This window comes from Muscardinus avellanarius (genome assembly GCF_963383645.1).
Source record: "Muscardinus avellanarius genome assembly, chromosome: 13".
In the NCBI taxonomy this organism is placed as follows: Eukaryota; Metazoa; Chordata; class Mammalia; order Rodentia; family Gliridae; genus Muscardinus; species Muscardinus avellanarius.
This window is the reverse complement of record NC_137799.1, coordinates 81,073,557-81,097,264: the sequence shown is the minus strand read 5'-3', so window position 1 is coordinate 81,097,264 and position 23,708 is coordinate 81,073,557. Positions and strand designations below refer to the sequence as shown.

At 43.0% G+C, this 23,708-nt stretch overlaps 1 protein-coding gene across 1 annotated transcript; it reads right to left on the bottom strand.

Annotated features, from left to right (window-relative positions):
- Positions 1-3,379: 3,379 nt before the first annotated feature.
- On the bottom strand, positions 3,380-4,709 carry GCNT1 (glucosaminyl (N-acetyl) transferase 1; the record flags this gene model as incomplete). Its single annotated transcript, XM_080709123.1, has 1 exon — positions 3,380-4,709. Exon 1 carries the CDS (start codon positions 4,664-4,666, stop codon positions 3,380-3,382), a length of 1,287 nt encoding a protein of 428 aa, XP_080565249.1. The 5' UTR covers positions 4,667-4,709.
- Between the last annotated feature and the right edge of the window lie 18,999 nt (positions 4,710-23,708).

Genomic DNA, 23,708 nt, shown 5'->3' with positions numbered 1-23,708 from the left:
AGAAGAAGAAAGAAGAAGAGGAAGAAGAGGAGAGGGAGGGAGAGAGAACAATCACATAGAAGATGGTAGGTCAGTAGGTTCAGTGTTAATGTCGGGTAGGGCTTGGAAAATTGGACTTCAAAATTTTGTTTTTATATTGATGGTGAAAAAAGTCCCTCAAAACCTACCAATTTTTAAGCGGGGTGTGGTGGGCACGCTTGTAATCCCAGCATTCAGGAGGCTGAGACAGGAGGATCGTGGTTCGTGGACAGCCTCAGCTACTTAGTGGGGCCCTTTGCAACTCAGTGAGACCCTGTTTCAAAATAAAGAATAAAAAATAGGGCTGGGGGTGTAGCTCTGAGGTAGAATGCTGCTAGGTTCCATCCCCAGTACTGCAAAAACAAACAAACAAACAAAAACAAACAAAACAAAACAAACCCAAACTACCCAATTTGTGTGTGTGTGTGCATGCACACAGTGCTGGGAACTGAACCTAGGAGTGTTGTACTTCCAAGATACCTCCCAGTCCTTTTTTAAAATTTTGAAACAGGGTCTAAGTTGCTAAGGGTCTTTCTAAATTTTGAGGCTGACCTTGAACTTGGAATCTTCTTGTCTCAGCCTCCCAAGTACTGGGGTACCAGGTACCACTGTGTCCAGAAAAACTTGCCAATTTCATTTATTTGTTTATTTATTTATTTGTTTTGTGGTACTGGGGGTGGAACCCAGGGGTTTTTCTACCTTCAGGCTATACTCCCAGACCCATTTTATACTTTATTTGGAAACAGGGTCTCACTAAGTTGCTGAGAGCCTCACTAAGTAGCTGAGGTTGGCTTCGAACCTGTGGGATCCTCCTGTTTCAGCCTCCCAAGCGCTGGGATTACAAGCGTGTGCCACCATGCCCAGCTAAACTTACCAATTTAATGTAAATCAAACTGGTAGTATTTGGGAGACTGAGACATTAGGATTGCAGGTTCAAGGACAGGCACAGCAAGTGGAAAGACTCATCAACCTAGGGAGACTCTGTTTCAATAAAACAGGGCTGGGAGTATAGCTTGGAGGTAGAATGTCCTGGGTTCAATCCCCAGTAACACACACACACACACACACACACACACACACGCACACACACAGTAAATCAAAGTCACACTACAATAAGTATTGAAATGAATAACCATATATTTGTAATTTAAAAATTTTTTAATTTCCAATCTTATTCATTAAAAAACATATACAACTTAAAGCAATTGGGGCATAATGGAAACAGCTGGTGATTTCAGGTGAGGGTCATATGATGTGTTCACTGTACTACTGTTTTAACTTGCCTGCAAATTTATAGATTGTTAAACAATAAAAAAACACTGCCATAAATCATACAAAGTATCTTATTACTAAACATCATGATTTTATAGCAAAAAAAAAAAAGCCCTATCTTCTAGGTCAAACCCAAAACTTTCCCGCTGAAGGAAACATGGGAGACTTATCGGGTATGAATTAGAAGAAAAAAGCTGCTTTAGAAGGCAATAACAGGGAATACTGCCAACATGAAAATGTCTCTGGAACCTAAAGTCCCCAGGTTTCCCAATATTCCATGTGGAACAATAGCCTACTTCTTCCCTCTTCACTGAAGGTCAAGGGTGAGGAGATTTACAACCAATGGGCCAAGGAACAACCAAAGAACCCACAACAGGAAGGTCAAAGGTCAGGACCAGGTCCTGTAACCAAGGTCACAGATGACATGGGATACACCACCCAGGTAGGTGGACACAGTGGGTGGATGAGCACATGTCTTAATTTCTAAAAATAATGTCAATTACAGGGTGTAAAAACTTAGGGGTGAGGTGTAGTGCTGCACTCCTGTAATCCTCGCACTTGGGAGGCTAAGACGGGGGCTCATAGGTTCAAAGCCAGCCTCAGCAACTTAGTGAGGCCCTCAGCAACTTGGCGAGACCCTATTTCCAAATAAAAAATAAAGTAGGACTAGGGGTGTAGCTCAGAGGTAGAATGTTCCTGGGTTCAAATCCCCAATATAACACACACACACACACACACACACACACACACACACACACACACACACACGGACTTCAGAAACCACCTAAATAGATTTCCTTTTTCTTCCTTCTTCCAAAACATACTCTACCCTAAGTTTTCTACCCTAATTACTGACAAGCAGTTTATGTTGGGGAACTAACACAGTGGTACAGAGCCCCCAAAAGTAAATTTTTTCCACAGCTTGATTCAAGGCTCTGAGAGATCAAAAAGGAAGAATACAGAGAGAAACATTTGGAAAAATTGAGTGTAGTAAAAAAAAAAAAAAATCGTGACCTCCTTCTTTCTTCCCTCTCCCCCTTTTATTTCCCTTTTCTCCTTTTTTTTTTCTTTTAAAAACATCCCACCGGATGGCACATGCTTGTAATTCCCGCACTTGGGAAGTGGAGACAGGAGGATCATGCAGGTTCGAAGCCAGCCGTGCTGGCTTAAGAGACCCTGTTTCCAAATAAAAAGTATAAAAATAGGTTTGGGAGTGTAGAAGGGCTTGCAGGAACCTCAGTACCACAAAAAAAAAAAAAAAAAAAAAAAAAAATCCCCCTTTGCTGTGTTGCCCAGGCTCATCTCCACTCCCCAAGTGTCTGGGCTCAAGCAATCCTCCTGCCTCAGCCTCCCAAGTAGCTGGGACTGCAGGCGTGCAGCACTATACCAGCTGATACCTTGAAAAACCTGTTAACCTAAGATGATTCATAAAAATCAACTAAAGTAGAAATTGTCTTTTTGGGTTTTTTGATTTTTTTTGGGTTTTGGAAAAAATATTATAAGCAAAAAACAACCTAGATACCAATATTAAATCAAACCTATTTTAAGCTCCCTGAGATGGCATACATAGTATAAAGTTATAGCCGAAAGTAAATTTCAAAGAAAATTTTCAAAGATTAGAGTAAAAATCAAGTTTCTACTCCAACAAATAACATATGAGATAAATTATAACCTTATGATTATTTGTTGTCATACATTTATGCATACTAGGAAACTTGTTCTATTTAAAAATCTGAAAATAATTTTGGCACAAGTGAAATCTTTTCATTCTGTGGAATCCCTGAGCACTTTAACTGTCCCTGAGGCTGATTTCTGCATCGGCCTCTTGCCCGGCCATTCTGGCCCTCATCTTCAACTGTCTCAATCTACTCTCTTCCCTGGCTTTCCATCACTTCACCTGCCCCTCGCACTGATGCCAGACAAACATCTGGCCTATTGTGCCCTGCAGAAATCACGCAGCTTTTCTACCATGAAGTAGAAGTCCTGGCCCCAAGGAGAACCCAGCTTTTCCGATGCGTACTGGCAAGGCAGAGGCAGGTCGGACGCCTTCTGTGCATCCTTCTTCCACCCCTCCACTTGCCCCCCAGCGTCAGTGTCCCAGCGCCTCCAGGGCTTTATGTCTCAAGTGCTCATCCAGACACTGGATGGCAAAGTGGTCCACGTCCACATCAAACTTATTGGCAAAAAAGTGGTGCTTGTGTAGCATCCAGTTTAAGTCTCCCGCTCCGAAAACGCACACCGAGCGCACGTGGACCCCGGTGCAGGGCGGGTACGGTGCGCCCTTGGAAGTGTCTCCTTCGTAGTACTGCCACTTGACAAACCTGGCAACGGAGCGCATGTCAGACAGGTCGTACTTGTGGCTCAAGGGCAGTGAGCCCGGGGCCTCAGGGATCCTCTGGATGGTGGCCCAGAGATACTCGTCCGGGCTGTAGGTGTCTTGCGCCCATTCCATAAACTTCTGGATGTCTTCGTTCTCCAGCACATACCTCACATACTCCCGACTGACCACAAAGTAGGCACTGCCCGAGAACAGGGGCGTCTTGAGCGGAGGGTGCGTTTTGGCGGCCCCCGTGTTGGTCAGCTTTCCATTGGCCACCGTGTACCGCCTCCTCCACCTCTCTTCTTTATTGGGCGGCATCTTCTCTGTTTCCAGGTTGTTCTCGCCCAGGAACGACTTGAGCTTCCTGACGATTTCCAGGTTGGTTTTAATGGGAAAATCCATCCCACAGAGATTTATCAAGTACTTCCAGGCCGCACTCATTCCGTAGAGGTCCTTCATGCAGTTGAGGTCGGCCTGCACCCGGCTCCACGATGCATAAACCACACTCTCCAACTGGCTGGCCACAAAGACGTTGCTGAAACAGGATGCGATGCCCTTCACTGCAGCCAAAAAGGAGGCCTCTGATTTCTTGTCCACATGAATGCAATAAAAGTTCTGAGGCATGTAGATGGCCCTCAAGAGCCTGTCAAGCATTTCGATCTTGTGGTGAGCCACTATGGAATACGCGATGGGGAAGCCCGCCTCTTCTTTACTGAGCGGTTCTACGATGTATTTGCGCGTCCTGATGAAAGAGGCGCAGTGACTGGTCATGTTTATATAGTCGTGCGCTGTCCACCGAGGGCGCTTCCTAAACGTCACCGTGAGCATCTCCAGCTTTGCCTTCTGGATTTCATCTGCATTACCCTGTACAACTTTGGTGCAATTAATATCACTACTAGGATTCTCTCCAACAAGCTCCAAATGTCTGATGCTTACAAATTCAGGCTTTTGGTGAATCCTTAAAACTGAGAAGGTGACGAGAGAAAAAACGAGAATGATAACGTAGTATTTAGTGGGACAAGAAAAAAGTCTCCTTCGCCACAAATGCCTCAGCATCTCAAATGACAGCCGGAGGCTCTTTTAAAGTCAGTCTCCAAGGCTTCAAGTACAGACGAACTTCCCTTCGATTTTCTGTCCCTTGTGGCCTTAAGAGTTTGCATTGATCACAGGTACACAGGCATCTTCGAGGGGAGAACAGCACTGAAAAAACATCAAAATGACATACAGAAGTACAGTCTTTCACAATCTCTTTCTGGGCTCAATAACTATCCTCTTTTGTTATGAGGTAAAAAATGCTAAGAAAAAAAAAGTGGGCTAATCAGAGGAAAAGAAGTAGTTTCACAGGAAACCCACAGTCTCTATTGTCAAAGCCACAGTGGGGGAGGGGAAAAACAATCCTCCAAACTTAGTACAAAGATGTCTTTCAAAATGTCCTACCATAAACATTTACCTCTCAAGTATACTGACAGGCAAAGAGACAGCTGAAGACCTAGGCTATAATTATTGAACTGTCCACACTTGGTGACTTTTTGGTACTGTGACAGTTCTAAGAATTAGCAAGCCCTTGTCTTGAAATCGTTACTAATTTAAGTTCCTCCTACAACTATTAATGTCAGCTGGTGTTAGCAGCTGTGAAGATTTGAAGATATCAGCTATCTATCCTGCTTTTTGCTGATTTAGGGGCACATTTAGATAGAAGTTCAAAAATTAGTGTGACTTTAAAAATCTTTAAATGGAGGAAAAATTGGCTGCTAAGTTTTCAAATCAGACCAGAAGGGCTTAGCTGAAACCAAGTCAGATTTTGGGCTGTGTTGGGGTGACCCCATATTTAAGCTTGGTTTCTGTCAGGTACCACAGGAAGATAAAATATACACCACCCAAAATAAAGCCTTGATTTTTTACATTTGTTGTAACAGATTATAAGTCCTCAGAAAACAACAGTTGTAATTTTAGTTGTAAATTAAACTTAAATGAATTAAAATATTTATTTATTTATTTATTTAGTGGTACTAGGGATTGAATCCAGGGGTATTCTACCGCTTAGCTAAACCCCAAGCCCTTTTTAAAAGTTTGTTTGGAAACAAGGTCTCACTAGGTTGCTGAGAAAGTCTTGTTATGTTGCTGAGGCTGTCCTTGAACCTGTCTCAGCCTCCTAAGTACTGGGATTACAGGCATATGCCAACATGCCTATTGTAATTTATGACAGACCTTTTTCCTATCTTCAAATATCAGAAGCCAAATCAAGTTTTTATAGAGGTTTTTTTTTTTTTTTTCCCTTTTGATACTAGGGCTTGAACCAAAGGGCATTATTCCTCTGAGATACATTCCCAGCCCTTTTTATTATTTTTAGTTTTGAAACAAGGTCTTGCTAAGTTGCTGAGGCTGGTCTTGACTCTATAATCCTCCTATCTCAGTCTCCCAAGAACTAGAATTACAGATGTATGCCACCCCTGGCTATAGAAGTCTGAAATTAATTATTAGAACCAGAATTAGCACTGACACTTTTAAACATTTCATTACGAAATAAATTATCAATAATACAAATAAAAATAACTAATTCACACCTATTAGTATAGAATAATGTTAAGTATTCAGATAGCGAGGCATGGTGGTGAATATTTGTAATCCCAGTGCTTGGGAGGCTGAGACAGGAGGATCACAAGTTCATGGCCAGCCTTAGCAACTTAGTGAGAACCTGTTTCAAAATGAAAGAATAAAATCAGGCTGAGGGCATAGCTCAGAGGTAGAATGCCCCTGGGTTCCATCTCCAGTACCACACAATAAAAGGAAAGACCTTCAGACTTTTTACCTTTCGGAACTAAGGAAAATGCAGATCGCTTAGTGTTCTGATTCCATCTATGGAAATATGTCCCATCAGCTATCAAAAAATCTGTAAAATGAAACAGAAAATATATTTAAGGATATGATAATAGATGCACCTGCAGTAAGACACACATTCAGAAAGCATGGTGGTGAACTAAATTACATGTCTTTATTTTTATTCCTTAAAATTATGGTTGGTTAATTTCTTTCTTTTAAATTTCCTCCTCCATAATCTCAATTTTCTAATGTTTTATTTTTGGATTAGTGAATGTTTTAAAACATTCTAAAGCTTAGGTGGTTTTTTTCAGTACTATCATTAATATGTCAGTGAGTGCTGGGAATTTTCTCAACGAGGATAGAATACATTGGATTTTCCAATCATAATGGTCTATTGTTGGACATTTTGGGAAATGCTAGTCGAGTTTTCTTTCAAAAACCTTAACCGATAGCTGGTCAAATCGCTCAATGATGGAGTACTTACCGAGCATGCGCAAAGTTCTGGGTTCAATCCCCAGAATGGAAAAAGGAAAAAAGTATAAATATTAACTTAATCACAACAAACATGCCATATCAATGCAAAGTGGAAATACATGAGATACTGCGAGGGCGATATGGGAACTCTGTACTTTCTGTGCAATTTTCCTGGAAACCTAAAATTGATAAGAAAATAATCTACTAAATTGAAGTGAAAAATTAATTTGCACATCTTAGTTCGATGACCCCCAAAGAGTTTTCTAATTCATTTTTTAATTCATAGACTGTTGAGAAGGAAAAAAATCTTGAAAACAGTACGAGAAAAGTGATTGTGCAATGGGTCCTGGAAATCACTGACAACTTCAAATAAAATACAACAAGGACCAGAAAGCTGTGGATAAATATGCAGAAAGATTGTCAGCCAGTGCTGGGTGTGGTGGTGCATGCCACACATTACTTCTGCAATCTCAGGATTTGGGAAGCTGAGACAGGGGGACCATAGGTTTATAGCCACCCTTAGCAACTCGTAAGGTCCTCTTCAACTTGTGAGACCCTGTTTCAAAATAAAAAATAAACTATAGCTGGGGGTGTAGCTTGGAGGCGGAATATCCCTGGGTTTCATCCCTAGTATCCCCCCCCACACACACACAGGCACAAAACAACTGTCAATCAAAAATCCTATAGTCAGCAAAATCATTTAAAGGCAACGAGAAATTAAGATGCTCCTAATAAATAAAAACTAAGGGAATTCACCAACAGAAATATCCTATAAGCAGTATTAAATGGAGTCCTGTAGCCTGAAATGAAAGGATGGTAGACTAAATCAAACACACACATACACACACACAATAAATAAAAATAATTCATAAAAAGTAGCACAGAGGTGTCTATATCAGTAAATATAAAACTAATTTAAACACAATGTTTTATAACAATTTTCTTTTCCATTTGATTTACACTAATGGTGCTTTTGATTTTGTAACTGAGTGGGCAAATCGGTAAAAAGAATTTTAATTAACCATCCTAACTTCACCACCTAGAACATCCTCTTAAGTAAAACTTGGGCTCAGGGGGGGAAGACACAATTGTATGTGGTAAGGGTCCCTTGGTGAAAAGTTTGAAGAGGGGCGAAAACATGCACATGCTATGCCATTGTAATCCAACTTCATCACAAGAAAATTCTTAGTTTAAATAGGAAACACAGCCGGGCGTGGTGGCGCACGCTTGTAATCCCCGCGCTTGGGAGGCAGAGACGGGAGGATCGCACAGGTTCGAAGCCAGCCTCGCTGGTTTAAGAGACCCTGTTTCAAAAAATAAAAAGAAAGAAAATAGGTCTGGGAGTGTAGCCCGTAGAAGGGCTTCCAGGAACCCCAGTACAAACAAACAAACAAACAAACAAACAAACAAACACAACCTACAAAGGAAGAGAACAAAATAATTCCTCCACAAGAAAAGAAAGCCAAGTTCTGAATAAAACTGTAGTTCTCTTTTTTCCCCCCTTTGGTGTTGAGGGCTGAACCTAGGGGTGTTGTAGCTCCAGGCTATACTCCCAGACATTTTTGTTTTTTATTTTGAAAGAGGGTCTTGCTAAGTTGCTGACCCTGGCTTTGAAATTGCCATCCTCCTGTCTCTTCCTCCCAAGTGCTGGGATCCCAGGCATGCAGCACTGTGCCCGGTAACATATGTCTTATTATGAATTACTACGGCAAAATCTACCTAGCACACGCATACCCAGTGTACACTCATGACTGTGCGTGTGCATGGGCATACACAGAGTTGATGGATAAGCGGGGTCCACAGCACGGCTCGGCGGTAGAGCACTTGCCTGGCATGTGTGAGGCCGGGGTTCAATCGTCAGTATCCAGTACAGGGGGGAAAATGTTAAGGAAGCCATCAACCAAGCAACTCAACCACCCTTCCTAAAATGAAGGAATGGCTTTCAGACAACTAAATCCTTTCAGTAGTAGCAAAATGGATGAAATCGGACCCACACCAAGACACATTCATTAAACAGTCACGAAATATCATAACACTGGGAAATAGACTCACCCAGGCTCGGGGGTGGGTTGGAACTAAGCCACAAAAAATGCATTCAGAGGTAGACTGTCTTCACATCTTACAAAATCCAACTATAGAAATCAAAAGACAATAAAGCAATACCTTCCAAGTGCTGACGAAAACTGAATCCCAGCTTAGAATTCTTGTCCTCATATAAACTACAAATCAAAGTAAGGGTAAAATAAAAACACTTGCTGACAGCAGTCTCAAAATTGCCAGGAAGCTACTAGAAAATGAGCCCTGTCGTGCACTGGTCTGGAGGTGTAGCTCAGCGGTAGAATACTTGTCTAACATGTGCGAGGGCCTACATTTGATCCCCAGATCTGAAGAAATGAAAATGTAATTAACCACCATATAACAACAACCCCCCAAAAGAAATAAAAACTAAGGCATTAACTAATAAAGGGAAGGACATACATAAGTAAGAATCAGAAAATGATCTAACATACAAAAGAAAAGGGACTTCCCAGGACTCTGGTGAAGGGACATCCTAGGCTGGTAAGGAGATATCAGACAATCACAGCAGCCTGGCGCAGGTCCAGAGGGCCCTGGGAGAGATGTCTTCATGAAGGTACAACTGAACTGGGTGTGGTGGCACATGCCTGTAATACCAGCACTTGGGAGGCTGAGAAAGGAGGATCGCAGGTTCAAGGCCAGTCACAGCAACTTAGCAAGATCCTGATTCAAAATATAAAAATAAGAGCCAGGCGTGGTGGCACATGCTTGTAATCCCAGCATTTGGGAGGCTGAGACAGGAGGCTCACTATTCGCAGACAGCCTCAGCTACTTAGTGAGGCACTTTGCAACTCAGTGAGACCCTGTTTCAAAATAAAGAGTAAAAGCCGGGCGTGGTGGCACACGCTTATAATCCCCGTGCTTGGGAGGCCGAGACAGGAGGATCGCACAGGTTGAAGCCAGCCTCGGATACTTAGTGAGGCTCTCAGCAACTTAGTGGAGGGAGTAGGTCAGGGAGTATAGCCCAGAGGTAGAAAGCCTCTGGGTTCCAACCACAGTACCACCAAAATAAATAAATAAATAAACAAATAAATAAATAAATAAATAGTAAAAACTAGGGTTGGGGGTGTAGCTCGGAGGTAGAATGCTCCTGGGTTCCATCCCCAGCACCACACACACACACACACACACACACACACACACACACACAATATGCATATATATTTATGAGCTGGTCATGGTGGCGCACACTTGTAATCCCAGCATTTGAGAGGCTCCTACAGGAGGACCGTGATTCATGGCCAGCCTCAGCTACTTAGTGAGGACCTTTGCAACTCAGTGAGACCCTGTTTCAAAATAAAGAATAAAAAATAGGGCTGGAGGTGTAGCTTGGAGGTTGAGTGCCCCTGGGTTCCATTCCCACTACTGGGAAGAAAAAAAAAAAAAAAAGTAGGGCTGGGAGTATATCTTGGAGGTAGAATGCCTCTGGGTTCAATCTCCAGTATATACATATATATATATATCTGATGGGAATAAACATTGAAAACTGACTTAAACAATGGGCAGACTTTGGGACTGCATCTGTAATAACTGCTTTAAAAACAAAGAAAATGAAGGGAGTTAAGCAGATAATTATGGGCTTCAAAGAAACCCAGAGAATCATGCAGTGATGAAAAACCAATCACAAGGTACCCCTGGCTTAGTTCTGAAGAGCACAGTGGCGTCTCGAAACCAGCCTACAAGATGCGACTTGCACACACTTCCACATTTCAAAATGAACCGGTTTCTTAAAAAAATCATATTCAACCTAATACCATATATTTACAAGTTAATTTAGAGAATATTACTATATAGAGGTAGAGAAGAAAATGGAAAAAATATTTAAAGCAATGAGGTACATGTAGCTTAAGCGATGTTTTTCTTACTCCTTTTGGTTTGTGTATCTGTGTGGTACTGGAGACTGAACCCTACTGACATTCTATACCCAGGGGCTTCTATCTCCAAGATATACCCCCAGCCCTATTTTTTTTTATATTTTATTTGGAAACAGGGTCTCACTAAGTTGCAGAGAGCCCCATTAAGTAGCTGAGGCTGTCCACAAATCGTAATCCTCTGGTCTCAGCCTCCCGAATGATTATTAAGTAGAAACACGTGCATGTGTACAGCCGAGTGTACACAGGTCCGTGCTTCTGGAGGGCAGGCATCAACAGGCAGTAATGAGGGTCCACACTCTACTGCCCTTCTGCAACAGGAAGCCGAGTCCGAGTTCATTCAGCTGCCCACTAGTCCCGTGAATACTCCTGGATTCAATTTCACCGACACTCCAAAGACTACTGTTCTGTGGCCCAGAGGCTGCCACGATTAAAGCAAAATACCAACTACTGGGATAGCTGCCAAAGCCACCCAAGCAGCTGGGGACCTCACTGCAGGAAGGGAGCCCCGATTCCAGCGGAAGCAGCCAAGGGGAGGGCAGGAAGCAGACAGACGGAACCGGAGGCCTTGCCGTCACCATGGAGTCCCCTTTCTGTCATCTGGGCCTCCGCAGCCTCACCGCATCGCAGGGGACCTGGCCTCTGCCCCCCACAGGCTTGCCCTGCTTGGAGAGCGGTCTGCCACTCACTGTGGGGAGTTGCTTAGATCCTCCAACGTCTCACTTTAAAACAAACTGTAACCATGCCTGGTCCTTAGACTGGCCACATAAAGCCCTGACAGTATGCCTAACTCAGCACTGTGACTTAAAACTCAAGCTCCAAGCCTGGCATGGTGCTGCACACCTGCAATTCCATTACTTGAGAGGCTGAGACAATAGGATTGCAGATTTGAGGCCAGTCTCAGCAATTTAGCCAGACCCTGTTTTCAAAAACATCAAAAGAGCTGGGAGTGTAGCTCAGAGGAAGAATGCTCCCAATATCAACAACAACAACAACAACAACAACAACAACAACAAGAAGTGAAAACCAAGCTCCACATTTCAGGCTGCTGTCTCCCAGAATTCACTATACAATTTTCTTAGGCTTCAGCCAAAAAAACACGAGGCAATAGAGAACCTTTAATGACTGGCACTGGCTTACATTTTCTGTGCTTCCTTCGGAAAGGGTGGTTTCTGGCTGAACATTCCAACCAAAGTCAGGCTATGTGAGGAAGGGAGAGGAGAGCTAGCTCCATGCCCCGCTTCTCCAGAGCTTCTCTTCCAGTGCCAGGCACAGGGAGTCACTGAACAACATCTGACTAATGAATAGTCTCAACTGGAGTCCAAGTTGTTCTTCTGCTAAAAGTTTCTTTGACTGTAAAAGAACCTGAGCGTTATAAAAAGGGAGGCTGAAATAAGAGGACTGCAGGTTGGAGGCCAGCCTCAGCTACTTAGTGAGGCCCTTTGCAACTTGGCGAGACCCTGTTTCAAAATAAAGAATTAAAGATAGGGCTGGGGGTATAGCTTGGAGGTAGAATGCCCTAGGTTCAATCCCCAGCAACACACACACAAAATTGAACAGTGTATGGTGGTACACATAATCCTACCTACTCAGGAAGCTGAGGCAGAGGATCACAAGTTCAAGGCCGGCCTGGCCAACTAAGTGGGCCCCTGTCTCAAAGTAAAAAGATTTTTCAAAGGGCTTGAGATGTAGCTCAGTAGTAGAGCACTTGCCTAGTCTGTGTGAAACCCTGAATTTGATTCCCAGTACTGCCAAATTAGGTAAGAAGGAAGGATGAAAGGAAGGAGAGCGGGGAGAGAAAAAGAGAGAAGAAGAAGAAGAAGAAGAAGAAGAAGAAGAAGAAGAAGAAGAAGAAGAAGAAGAGGAGGAGGAGGAGGAGGAGGAGGAGGAGGAGGAGGAGGAGGAGGAGGAGGAGGAGGAGGAGGAGGAGGGATATTACATTTACAGGGACTGAATTCGATGACTGCCCTGCAGTCTCAGCACAAGCGGTGGGGAAAGTGGAGTAATCCAACAACCCAACTGAAGACACAACATCTGCCGAAGGCTCAAATCTAATACAGCAATACAGTCAGTGCTCTGAGGGAAAAGTACTTTCCACCTAGAAACGTAAATAACCAGCCAGGCTACTTGTGTAAGGTGATGCAGAATAAAGGCATTTTCTAAAAAGCCCTAAGACACTTTTCTCAGCAGATGACTAGGATTCTCTATTCAAAGATGAAGCCTCCCAGCAACTGTCAGCACCACCAGAGCACACCACTCTGGAGTGCTAACTCTGCTCCAGATACTAAAGAAAAAACAAACGAAAATAAATAAATACGCTCCAGAAACTCTTCCCAGTGATTTACAGATAGTAGCAAAAAGAACCTGCATGCAAAGTCGACAGAGAAAGTACCACTTTTCTAAAGATAGTTAATCAGTTTTTAATATAACTGGAACAAATCAATATTCTAAAGCCTTGATAAATAGAACAGGTATTACGATGTCCTCTTCTCCACTCCTACTTTCTTTTTATAATTACTTTTACTGTAAAATCACATCTATACTGAAAGGTTCGAGCCCCCTGCCCCACAGGGGGCAGGGCCGAAAGTAGGAGGCGGAGCCCTGTGATTCCCAGAGGAGACCACGCCCCTCGATGTAAGAGAGCCTGTCAGCTACCTCTAGAGGGGAACAGAGAGAAGCCCTAGAGAGGAGCACTCTCCCCCACTAGCCCCCGCGGTGTGGCCGACTCCCCACGAATAAAGGCATCCATACCACCTATAATGGATTTCCGCGTGTATCTGTGCAACAATGGGACCCGCCGCATCTTTATTTATTAATCATATACAAGTAAACATTTGATTATTATATACATTTTAAAATATATAATTTCTGAAATTGTCAATGCCCTCTTTCTAATTTCTGTAGTTGGAAGCCAAACCTGGTTCCCCCTACCTGAAGTTAAGGGCATGGAGAGTGCTATAGAATTCATTTTCATTCATTCTTGATACTACTTTGAGACAAACTGTCAATGAAGGAGCAAATCCTACATTTCATTCCTTTATGGAAACAGCCGATATCCCTCCACCTCTGTTTTCATTGCTCTCTACCTGGAAGATACAACCACGGACGTCTGAACACGCGCGGCCGCAGCCTGGGAGGACGGAGACCTCCACACTGTTCAGGAAAGATGAGCTTTCCTCTTGTTTATGCCACGGAGTAGAAGTCTGCAAGTTCACTGAGAGGAAAAAAGAAAGACAGGCTCAGGAAGGTTTCCTTGATTACAGTGGACCTGAATCTTGCAAATGAGCAGAATGTAGATATTAGGAGAAAAATGCATTTCCTGCTCAGAAGAGTAGAAACCTAAGGGGAAGGGAGCAGACTCACTGTACGTTGGGATGCACAAAAAAGCATTTTAGAAAGGTGGGTAAGAGATAACAGCAGTTTGTCACTCATGTTCTGCCATCGTAAAGACCTTCCCAACTCTGTGCTAGAGTGATGATAAACAGTAGACAGTATCTGACTGTCTCTCTCTCTCACACACATGATATTGGAAACTAAAAGGCCTATGCTCTTCAGCTAAAGCACAGATTCCCAAATTTGGTGATACCATCATCCCTGGAGTGGCAGGGTGGGGGTAGGTGGGTGCTGGAGCAATCCTGCAGAAAGAATATAATAACCTTGGGTGCAATTGGGGGGCACTGGATACAACTAAGAGGGTGGGGGGAGTACCAAGAGGGGTGTTGGAGCCAGCTGTGGTGGCGCACGCTTGTAATTCCAGCATTTGAGAGGCTGAGACCGGAGGATCGCGGTTCACGGACAGCCTCGGCTACTTACTTAGTGAGGCCCTCCACAACTTAGTGAGATCCTGTTTCAAAATAAAGAATAAAAAAATAGGGCAGGGGGTGTAACTCAGAGGTTGAATGTTCCTGGGTTCCATCTCCAGGCCCGCAAAAAACAAAAATAAACAAAAAGAGGGGTGTTGAATAATTTTTTCTTTTTTTTTTTTTTTTCTGAAAACGAAGTGGTAAACCAGTGAGTTTGGGAATCTATGGTAGACCTCTCTTTAAAGACCAAATGACAGTGAAAGAAACCCCAGTCACTAGCCTGGGTTGTCCTTTCCTTAGAACTCGGAGACACTACATTAAAGGAATCAATGGTGGTGCACGCTTGTAATCTCAATACTTGGGAGGCTGAGATGAGAGGATCAAAGGTTCAAAGCTAGCCTCAGCAATTTAGGGAAATTCTGTTTCCAGAAAAAAAAAGATAACAGCCCTAGGGGTGCAGCTCAGAGATAAGATGAGCCAGAGTTCAATCTCCAGTACAAAGAAAAAACAAACAAGAAGAGAAATCAAAAAGAAAAAGAAGGATGGAGTAAGTACTCTGGCAAGGCCAGACTCAAAGCAGGAGACCTAGCTGGAGGCTCAGACTTCCAGGCCACCTCTGTGCCCCATCCTGTGTGGCCATCTCGGCAAAGCCAAGGGCAAAGACACTCGGTACTAACACAAAAATGAAATGAGGAAATGCGGAGACACAGTCCCTTGTTCATTTCAAAAAGGTTTCTGCGATGATGTACTTACTCCCAAAACATTTTGTTTTTGATAGCAAAACAAAAGTTCCACTAATCCCAGTTCCACCACTTTTTGTTGTCAGTATCCTTCATCCAACTTCTATTTATTTGTTTGTTTATTTATTTTTACTTTACTAGGGATGGAACCTAGGGAAATTCTACCTTCAAGGTGTATCCCCAGCCCTATTTTTATTCTTTATTTTGAAACAGGGTCTCATTGAGTTGCAGAGGGCCTAAGTAGCTGAGGCTGTCTGCAAACCACGATCCTCCTGTCTCAGCCTCCCAAATGCTGGGATTACAAGCTTGAGCCATGCTCAGTTTCTTATTTATTTTGAAAGAGGGTCTCACTAAATTGCAGAGAGCCTAAGTAGCTGAGACTGGCTTTGAACCTGTGATCCTGCTGTCTCAGCCCTCCAAGTACTGGGATTACAAGCATATGCCACCATGCCCGACCAACTTCTCTCTTTTTTTTGTTTTTTGGCGAGTGTGGGGATGAAACCCAGGGGCATTCTACTTCTGAGCTACACCCCCTGCCCTATTTTTTTTTTTTTTTGATTCTTTATTTTGAAACAGGGTCTCACTAAGTTGCAGAGGGCCTAAGTATCAGAGGCTGTCCATGAACCACGATCCTCCAGTCTCAGCTTCCCGAATGCTGGGATTATAAGCATGTGTCCTCAATACCCAGCTGACCAACTTCTCTTTAAACTTGAAATTTGGTGCTAGAAAATTGTGGTGCTTTGCCCTTACAAATTTCATGTATGCTTCTGAAAGACAAAGTAATATCTACAATTGTTTTTAAGTTTCAGAATAAAGATGATTTTTTTTCTTGGGTACTGGAGATTGAACCCAGAAGCATTCTGTATCCAAGATACACTGTCAGTCCTTTCAATTTTTTGTTTTGAAACAAGATCTTGCTAAATTGCAGTTTCCTTGAACCTGTGATCCTTCTTACGTGTGTGCCCACCATGCCTGTCTAAACACATCGTATCATGGGCCACCGATAGAGCAGAGCAGTATGTGTGGAATTCTGACATATATACTGCAAGACAGCCGAACCCTGCAGACACTGCATTAAAGAAATAAGCCAGGCACAAAGGGCAGACACTGTGCTCCACTTACAGGAGGAATCTAGACTAGCCAAGTTCACAGAGGCAGGAAATAGAATGGGGTTTTGTCACGTTAGACACAGAGTGAAGAACCACGTACTAAGCTCAGTCTTGGCAGATAATACGTTTCTCTGGGTGGCAGCCAGGGCTGGTTGGGTATGAATGGAGAAGGTGGGTCCCTGCGACGTAGCCGTGGGGTCTGTGCTATGTCTTGAATCTCCGTGCCTGCTTGCCCTCTGTTGCTTACAGCCTCCAGGGTATGAGAGTGCGGCTTTGCGCTCCCCCTCTTCTCTGCTTCCCATGGTACCCTGAGCTCTGCGGTCCCTAGCCACACATGGACTGAAAAAATCCTCCAAGGAAACATGAGCAAATAAATTTGCCTTCTTTTAAATTGTATGGTCAGTTCTTTGGGTTACAACAGTGAGAATTTGCTGACTAGAGCAGGTTTTCAGGGAGGTGGGGAGGAAGGACTGGGGATTCTCTATAGGTAGAGAGAGCCTATCGAGGCTGATAGACTGCATGGGAAGGGAACCCCACTTTGTGAGCAGAGAATGCCTCTGAACATCCTGACTCTATCAGCGGCACAGTGTGAACACTGAGCTTCGTTTTTTACCTCTTTATTAGGATTAGACACACTTTTAGAGCAGGTGAGCACAGTTAAAATATTGTTTTTGCAGTGCTGGGGGGTCAAACCCAGGACCTTGTGCATGCTCCATCAGCACTCTTTCACTGAGCTGCATCCACCGCCCCCAAGAAAGTTACTTAGAAGAAGCTTTTTAAAATTAAAATGTGCATTGAAGAAAATACATTAGGAGGTTATAGATGGGTCTGACTCCAGGTTGCGTGAAGTGAAAAACAGAACCTTTTAGAGTTTAGTGCCATGAGAATTTAGGGATCAAGAACAAAGACTGAAGTGGGCACGGTGGCACACACCTGTAATCCCAGTACTTGGGAAACTGAGACAGGAAGATCACAGGTTCAAGGCTAGCCTCAGCAACTTACTAAGACTCTGTTTCAAAACAAAAAAAAAAAAAAATAAAAGTAAATAAAATAAAAATAAAAAGGGCTAGGAGTGTACCACAAAACAGACACAGAACAAAGATTGTCCATCCAACTTTCTCAGAGACCACTGCATTTTTTTCTTAGCCCCTGGCTTTACTGACACACAAATATGCTTGAAGTATGGGTAACAAAGCTAAACTATTTTTCACATGGGAGAAAAAAAACCAACCTCTCTACAAAGTTCATTTGCAAAGAGGACTTTTTTTTTGAAGTACTAAGGATGAAATCCAGGGGCATTCTACCTCTGATGTACACGCCAGCCCTATTTTTTATTCTTTATTTTGAAACAGGGTCTCTGAGTTGCCGAGGACCTTGCTAGGTAGCTGAGGCTGTCCATGAATGGCGATCCTCCTGTCATAGCCTCCCAAATGCTGGGATTAAAAGCATGTACCATGCCTGGTGCAAAGGGGACTTTTATAGACGCAAAGAGAATATTTATATACATGCAGAAAACAAATAGTAGTTTGTATTTTTTTTTTTATTTATTTTGAAAATCTGGGGATGGAACACAGGGGCATTCCACCTCCAAGCTATACCCCCTGCCCTATTTTTTATTCTCTATTTTAAAACAGGGTCTAAGTTATGGAGGGCCTCACTAAGTAGCTGAGGCTGGCCGCGAACCACGATCCTCCGGTCTCAGCCTCCCAAATGCTGGGATTACAAGCGTGTACCACCAAGCCTGGCCAAATAGTAGTTTTTAAAAGGACTCCTCAGCCTCATTACCACCACAGGCCAAAAAGAAGAATAAAGGATCTCATTGTCCACTTCAAAATTCCAGACTAAAGAGTCATCTACTTCTTTTTTTTTAATCTAAAAGTAGAAAATTTATAATGCTGAATACAACACCATAGTTTCATGGAAACAAAATTTTAGATTGGAAAACCACTTTAAAGTTTATTTTGTCCACTCTAAAATATGAGAAAACTAGGCCGTGCAACAAGAACAATTCGTTAACAGGGACATCTTATGGTGGCCTTGGTTTTTCCACTCTGAGGTTGCCAAGCTGGATAAAATCGCGTCCACCCTGTTTGTCACACAGAATGCAAGTCTTGGTGTTTCTAACCAATCCCACGTTTAGAGGCTCCAGCCCCTAAAAGTTTCCTTAGTCCCTGAAATTCTAACTCCAAACTTCACATTCCTTCTTGGTTTTAGAGATAGCCTCCAAAGTCTGGAATTTGGGGTTTGTTAACTGATTATCTAAGCACTGTCATGCCAAATGGCAGTATAATGCTAACCATTAGCAAGAATCAGAAGTGTTCTCTTTCCCTGATTTCCTGTAACGTGTTCAAAATCCAGCTCAGCCTCTTCTACCTGGTCCTCTCCTGAACTACGAGTGTGCCTTCTTTGAAATCCAACATCATTCGCTACTAGAGGTCAGAGAGCACAGCAGAACTGTGAAGTCAAACAGAGAGGAGTACATGTCCCAGCCACGCCTCCTCCTAAAGTGTGATTCAAGAGGCTCTTTGCCTCTCCGAGCCTTAGCATCCTCGCCTGACAGATGCCGGTCATGGGGCACAGCACATGCAAGGCCTCGGGTTCAACCCCCAGAAGCCCCCACTCCCAATACCCATCTCATTCACTCAGCCCGGTGATTCTCAGAACACACGTCATCATCATCTCTGAATCCTACAAACTCTGCGGGCCTACGCACGTGTGTGCTTGGTGACCTCCTACGGGTCCACATCTAGTCTTAGGTTTCCTTGCTGTCCCCCTCTGCTCACACGGTCCAAATGGTAAAGACTCAAAAAAAACCCCATCCAAATATTTAAAGTTTACCCTCCCCTCAATGTAGGGCAATATTTTGGGCACTTTTTGTTAAACGTGTCTTCTAACTTACAGTCTTTTCCAGAAAAGGAAACTCAAGTACAGTACTTAAATGCTCTAAATTATAGTGTGTCAAGGAGTGAAACATGAATTCAAAGCACTGAGTGTTGGGTTCCGCAGGATGAGCATTTAGAAAGAAACCCGAAACGCCTGGCCCATGCTGCGCACCGCTCCTGCCCTGCCTCTGGGGTCCATCCGAATGTTTCTAGACTCTGGCATCTCCTCATCTGTGCAAATGAGTGAATGGTGGGATTCCGTTAGGAGTCTCTAATTCCTGAGTACTTGCAGTTCTTTAGCAGATATGTGGTACAGGGTTTGGGAGGACACTGACTGATGGTTAAACTGGGGGAAGGAAGGGAAGTGGGGTAATGGCGGGGGGCTTGAAGCCAGGCCAAATGCAAATACTATTTTAAGTCTGCAGACTTCTTGATATGCATTTGATGCTCTGATATAAGATGGGTTCAGGACTGCAATGAAGTATTTTTTTTTTCTCTTTTTACTTCCTTTAAAGATGATACTGAATGGATGGTACTTGTACAAAGAAGTTATCAAAGATCCGGGAAACTGGTGATGTTAGTAGTTATCAAATATTTTGCCAAGCATTTTATATACATTTTCTCATTTAGTCTCACAATCACCGTAGAAGTAGCTATTTTTATTTTCACTCAACAGTTTAGGAAACTGAAACTTTGGCTGCTTTGAATATGGCCATTCGCTCCAGTTGACGAGCAATGAGAGGTGATGCCGTGGCTGACTCTCCTGGGAGCAAAAAAACAGAGCACAGTCTCTACCTCTGGCCAAGAACAACACTGGATCCAGTTATTAGCAGTTTCCACTGATAGTCACCCTGCCTCCCAGCCTTTCAAAAGCCCAGGGCCTTCCTCATCTCCCCGTGGGTAGGAATATTACAAACGTTCTTCTCAAAGACCTCAGCCCTAACACACAGGAGAGCGACCCTGCCAACCTCAGAGGCTTCTTTGTGATCCTGGCTTTAAACTGATTCAAAAACCCAAGTGCAAACCTCATCTACATTTTCATTTGCTCTAAATTACAGCTAGGTATAGCTCTGAAATTTAAAGTTATCATTAAAGCCAAGAATTAATATTCAAATGCAATGACTTAAAACGAGATTTGTGAGATAAAACTGTATTTAGTGATAAATTTTAACCCAGTGCACACAGGATAAGCCCATTGAAAAACAGCAAGAAAAGTTTGGGGTGCTGCTCGGTGGCAGGACACTTGCCTAGGGTGCAAGGCCCTGGGTTCGATCCCCAATACTGCAAAAAAAAAAAAAAATAAAAATAACCTAGCAAGTCTTCAAATAAATTTCAATGGGCAGTGAAAAATGTAAGCAGCACATGCCTGAAACTACTCGGTGAGCATCTTTATTTTTGGGGGGATGCAGTATTCCAAAACTTTGTTGTGCTTGGATTTTTCACTTTCACTTCAGTAAATTTTTGGAAAAGTAAGCTGAGATTTAAAAGGTGCCAATGTGCTAACATGAGCCCTGCTTGAATATCTTTACAAAGCATTACAATAAATATAGTAACTCAAAAACAAAAGAACTTACAACCCTATCGCATCCCACATCCTTTGGGCTCACCCCCGTTTTCTGGGGCAGGCCGGGCAAGCCTCTAACACAGAGGAGCACCCCAGCCCCGGGCACACTGTACGTTCCCTTCAGGAACCTACGGTGGACACCATGACTTACAGATTTGCTCAGACAAAATAGGGGCAGGGAGTTAGTCTTCTGCTTCTCATTTACTGGCTATCAAAGAACCTTTTGTTATTTTTGCCACCACAAGTTTGTGCCTTCTGGTTGGATATTAAGGGAGTTTCCAGGGTATAGTCTTATAAACACAAGCTATGAAGAATAACTTTGGTCTACTCATACTTTTGCTTCTCCTTGGCTTCTAATGGATTTCCTTGGAATTCCCAGGAGTAGGGTCTTAAGGTCAATATTTAAACATCTCAGCCAGGCGCAGTGAAGCACATCTGTAATCCCAGTCCTTGGGAGGCTGAGACCAGTGGATTGCAGGTTTAGCAATTTAGTGAGGCCCTCCACAACTCAGTGAAAGGGGGTGTTTCAAAATAAAAGAATAAAATAGGGCTGAGGGTATAGCTCAGAGGTAAAATGTCCCTTGATTCCATCCCCAGTACCACCAAAAATATAATAAAAAGAAGAATCTCAAGTCCCATGTAGTGGTACACAGCTTTAGTCCCAGCAACTCCGGAGGTTGAGGCAGGAGGATTGGAAGTTGGAAGGCAGGCTGGGCAACTCAAAAACAAACAAAGCCCCCAAGTAATATTTATATATATCTATTAGTCTTTTTTTTTTTTTCCCCCCAGTACTGAGGATGGAACCTAGGGGCATTCTACCTCCGAGCTACATCCCCAGCCCTATTTTTTTTTTTACTCTTTATTTTAAAACAGGGTCTCACTGAGTTGCAAAGAGCTTCACTAAGTAGCTGAGGCTGTCTGCGAATTGGGATCCTTCTGTCTCAACCTCCCAAATGCTGGATTACCCAGATATCTGTGACTCGATTGCCTTCTGAATGGATCATTTAGCTGACACTGTCACCAGTAATCACTGAGTACCATTTCTTCTACATATACTATATAATTGTCTTAATTATGTGCTACATACACTATACCGTGTAATTATTTTTGCCAGTATTACAACTGTAAAATGGCCTACCATTAAGGTTTCCTTTTGTTATTTCTCTGATTACTGGCAGCTGGGTATCTTGGGTTTGTTTACATGCAAGAGGCAGGAAAGTGTGCCAGTGACGATTTGGAAGGCAGACAACCAACCCCAGCAAGGCACCCGGCCCCAACGGTCACCGGGTCCAACTGCAGGACGCTCATGACCTCTCTGAACTTCAGCTTCTTCCTTTCTTTAAATTTACTTTTAAAACTGATACATAAAAACATAGACACTGCACATATTTGTGGGATACCACGGAAGGATTCAACATATGTATATGTTGAGCAACCTCAGGTTCCTCACTGGTAAAATAATAATAATACTGATAGCAATAAGTGGGGCACAGTGGCACATGCCTGTAATCCCAGTAGTTGAGAGATTGAAACAGGAGCATTTCAGGTTGAGAGCCTGACTCTGTAACACAGCAAGATCCTGTCTTAAAATAAAAAATAAAAAGGCTAAGGATGTTGCTCAGTAGTAGAGGCCCCCTAGGCTTAATCCCAGTACCACAGATAATAATAATAGCAATAATAATTAATTTTAATCAATTGGGAAAATGATCACCTGTAAGAGTTTTTATTAAGTGAACCAACCTTTGTTCAAATCTTTAATTCACATCTAAAGGTAACTTTTTCAGGCTGATGCCAAAAATGAGAAAACATATTCCAACCTTATGATCAAATACTTCAAAGCAATTGATTTAGTAACATATGTCAAGGTTACTATCAAGTACTTTAATGCACTGGATTTAATCTCACACTCAGCGTCTCTTATACAAAACAGATTCCTAGTTCTGGGGAGATAAACACAAACAAAATAATGCACAGTTCCTGTTCTCAAGGAACTCACACGATGATTATTTGCTGAGCCTTCTGGAGAAAATTGCAGGCTTTGTTAATATGCTTAAAAACTATTTCAAGAACAATACATATATTATAGAGCTGAGAAGAACTCTAGCCAGCATACAGTCTTGCAAGGAGCAAGGGCGCTGGCCAGGCCTTAGTGGCATATGTCTATAGTCACAGTACCTAAAAGCTGAGACAGGAGGGTCGAAGGTTTGAGGACAGCCTCAGCAATTCAGCGAGTCTCTTGACAACCCAGTGAGACCTTGTTTCAAAACAAAAAGTTAAGAAGGAGGTTGGGGATGTTGCTTGGAGAAAGAATACCCCTGAGTTCAGTTCCCAGTATCATGGAGGAAGAAGAGGAGGAAGAGGAGGAGGAGGAGGAGGAGGAGGAGGATGCAGAAGGGGAAATAATAGGGAGAGGAGGAGCTCTGGTAGCAGTTATTAGGTGTTCTAGGTATAGGTGGATTCTGCAGTCCAGTAAATTAAGAGAAATGTAGGAATAAAGGTTAGACAAGATTCTGTAACTGCCGGGCTTCTTATTTCTTAGCTCTGAAGATAATAATGCTTACTACAAACATGTAAAGCCAAGGACATGGTATCAGCATTTCTCCAACTCCTTGGACCAAGAAATCCTCTTAGAGCAGCATATGGTCGGTCCTTAAGAAAAAGTGCATCCAGTCCCATTCCACTCTCCTCTTTAATACTCCAGAAAGCTGAGGTCCAAGGCCATGTGTCCAAGGTTGAGGCCGATCAGAGCCAGGAACTTC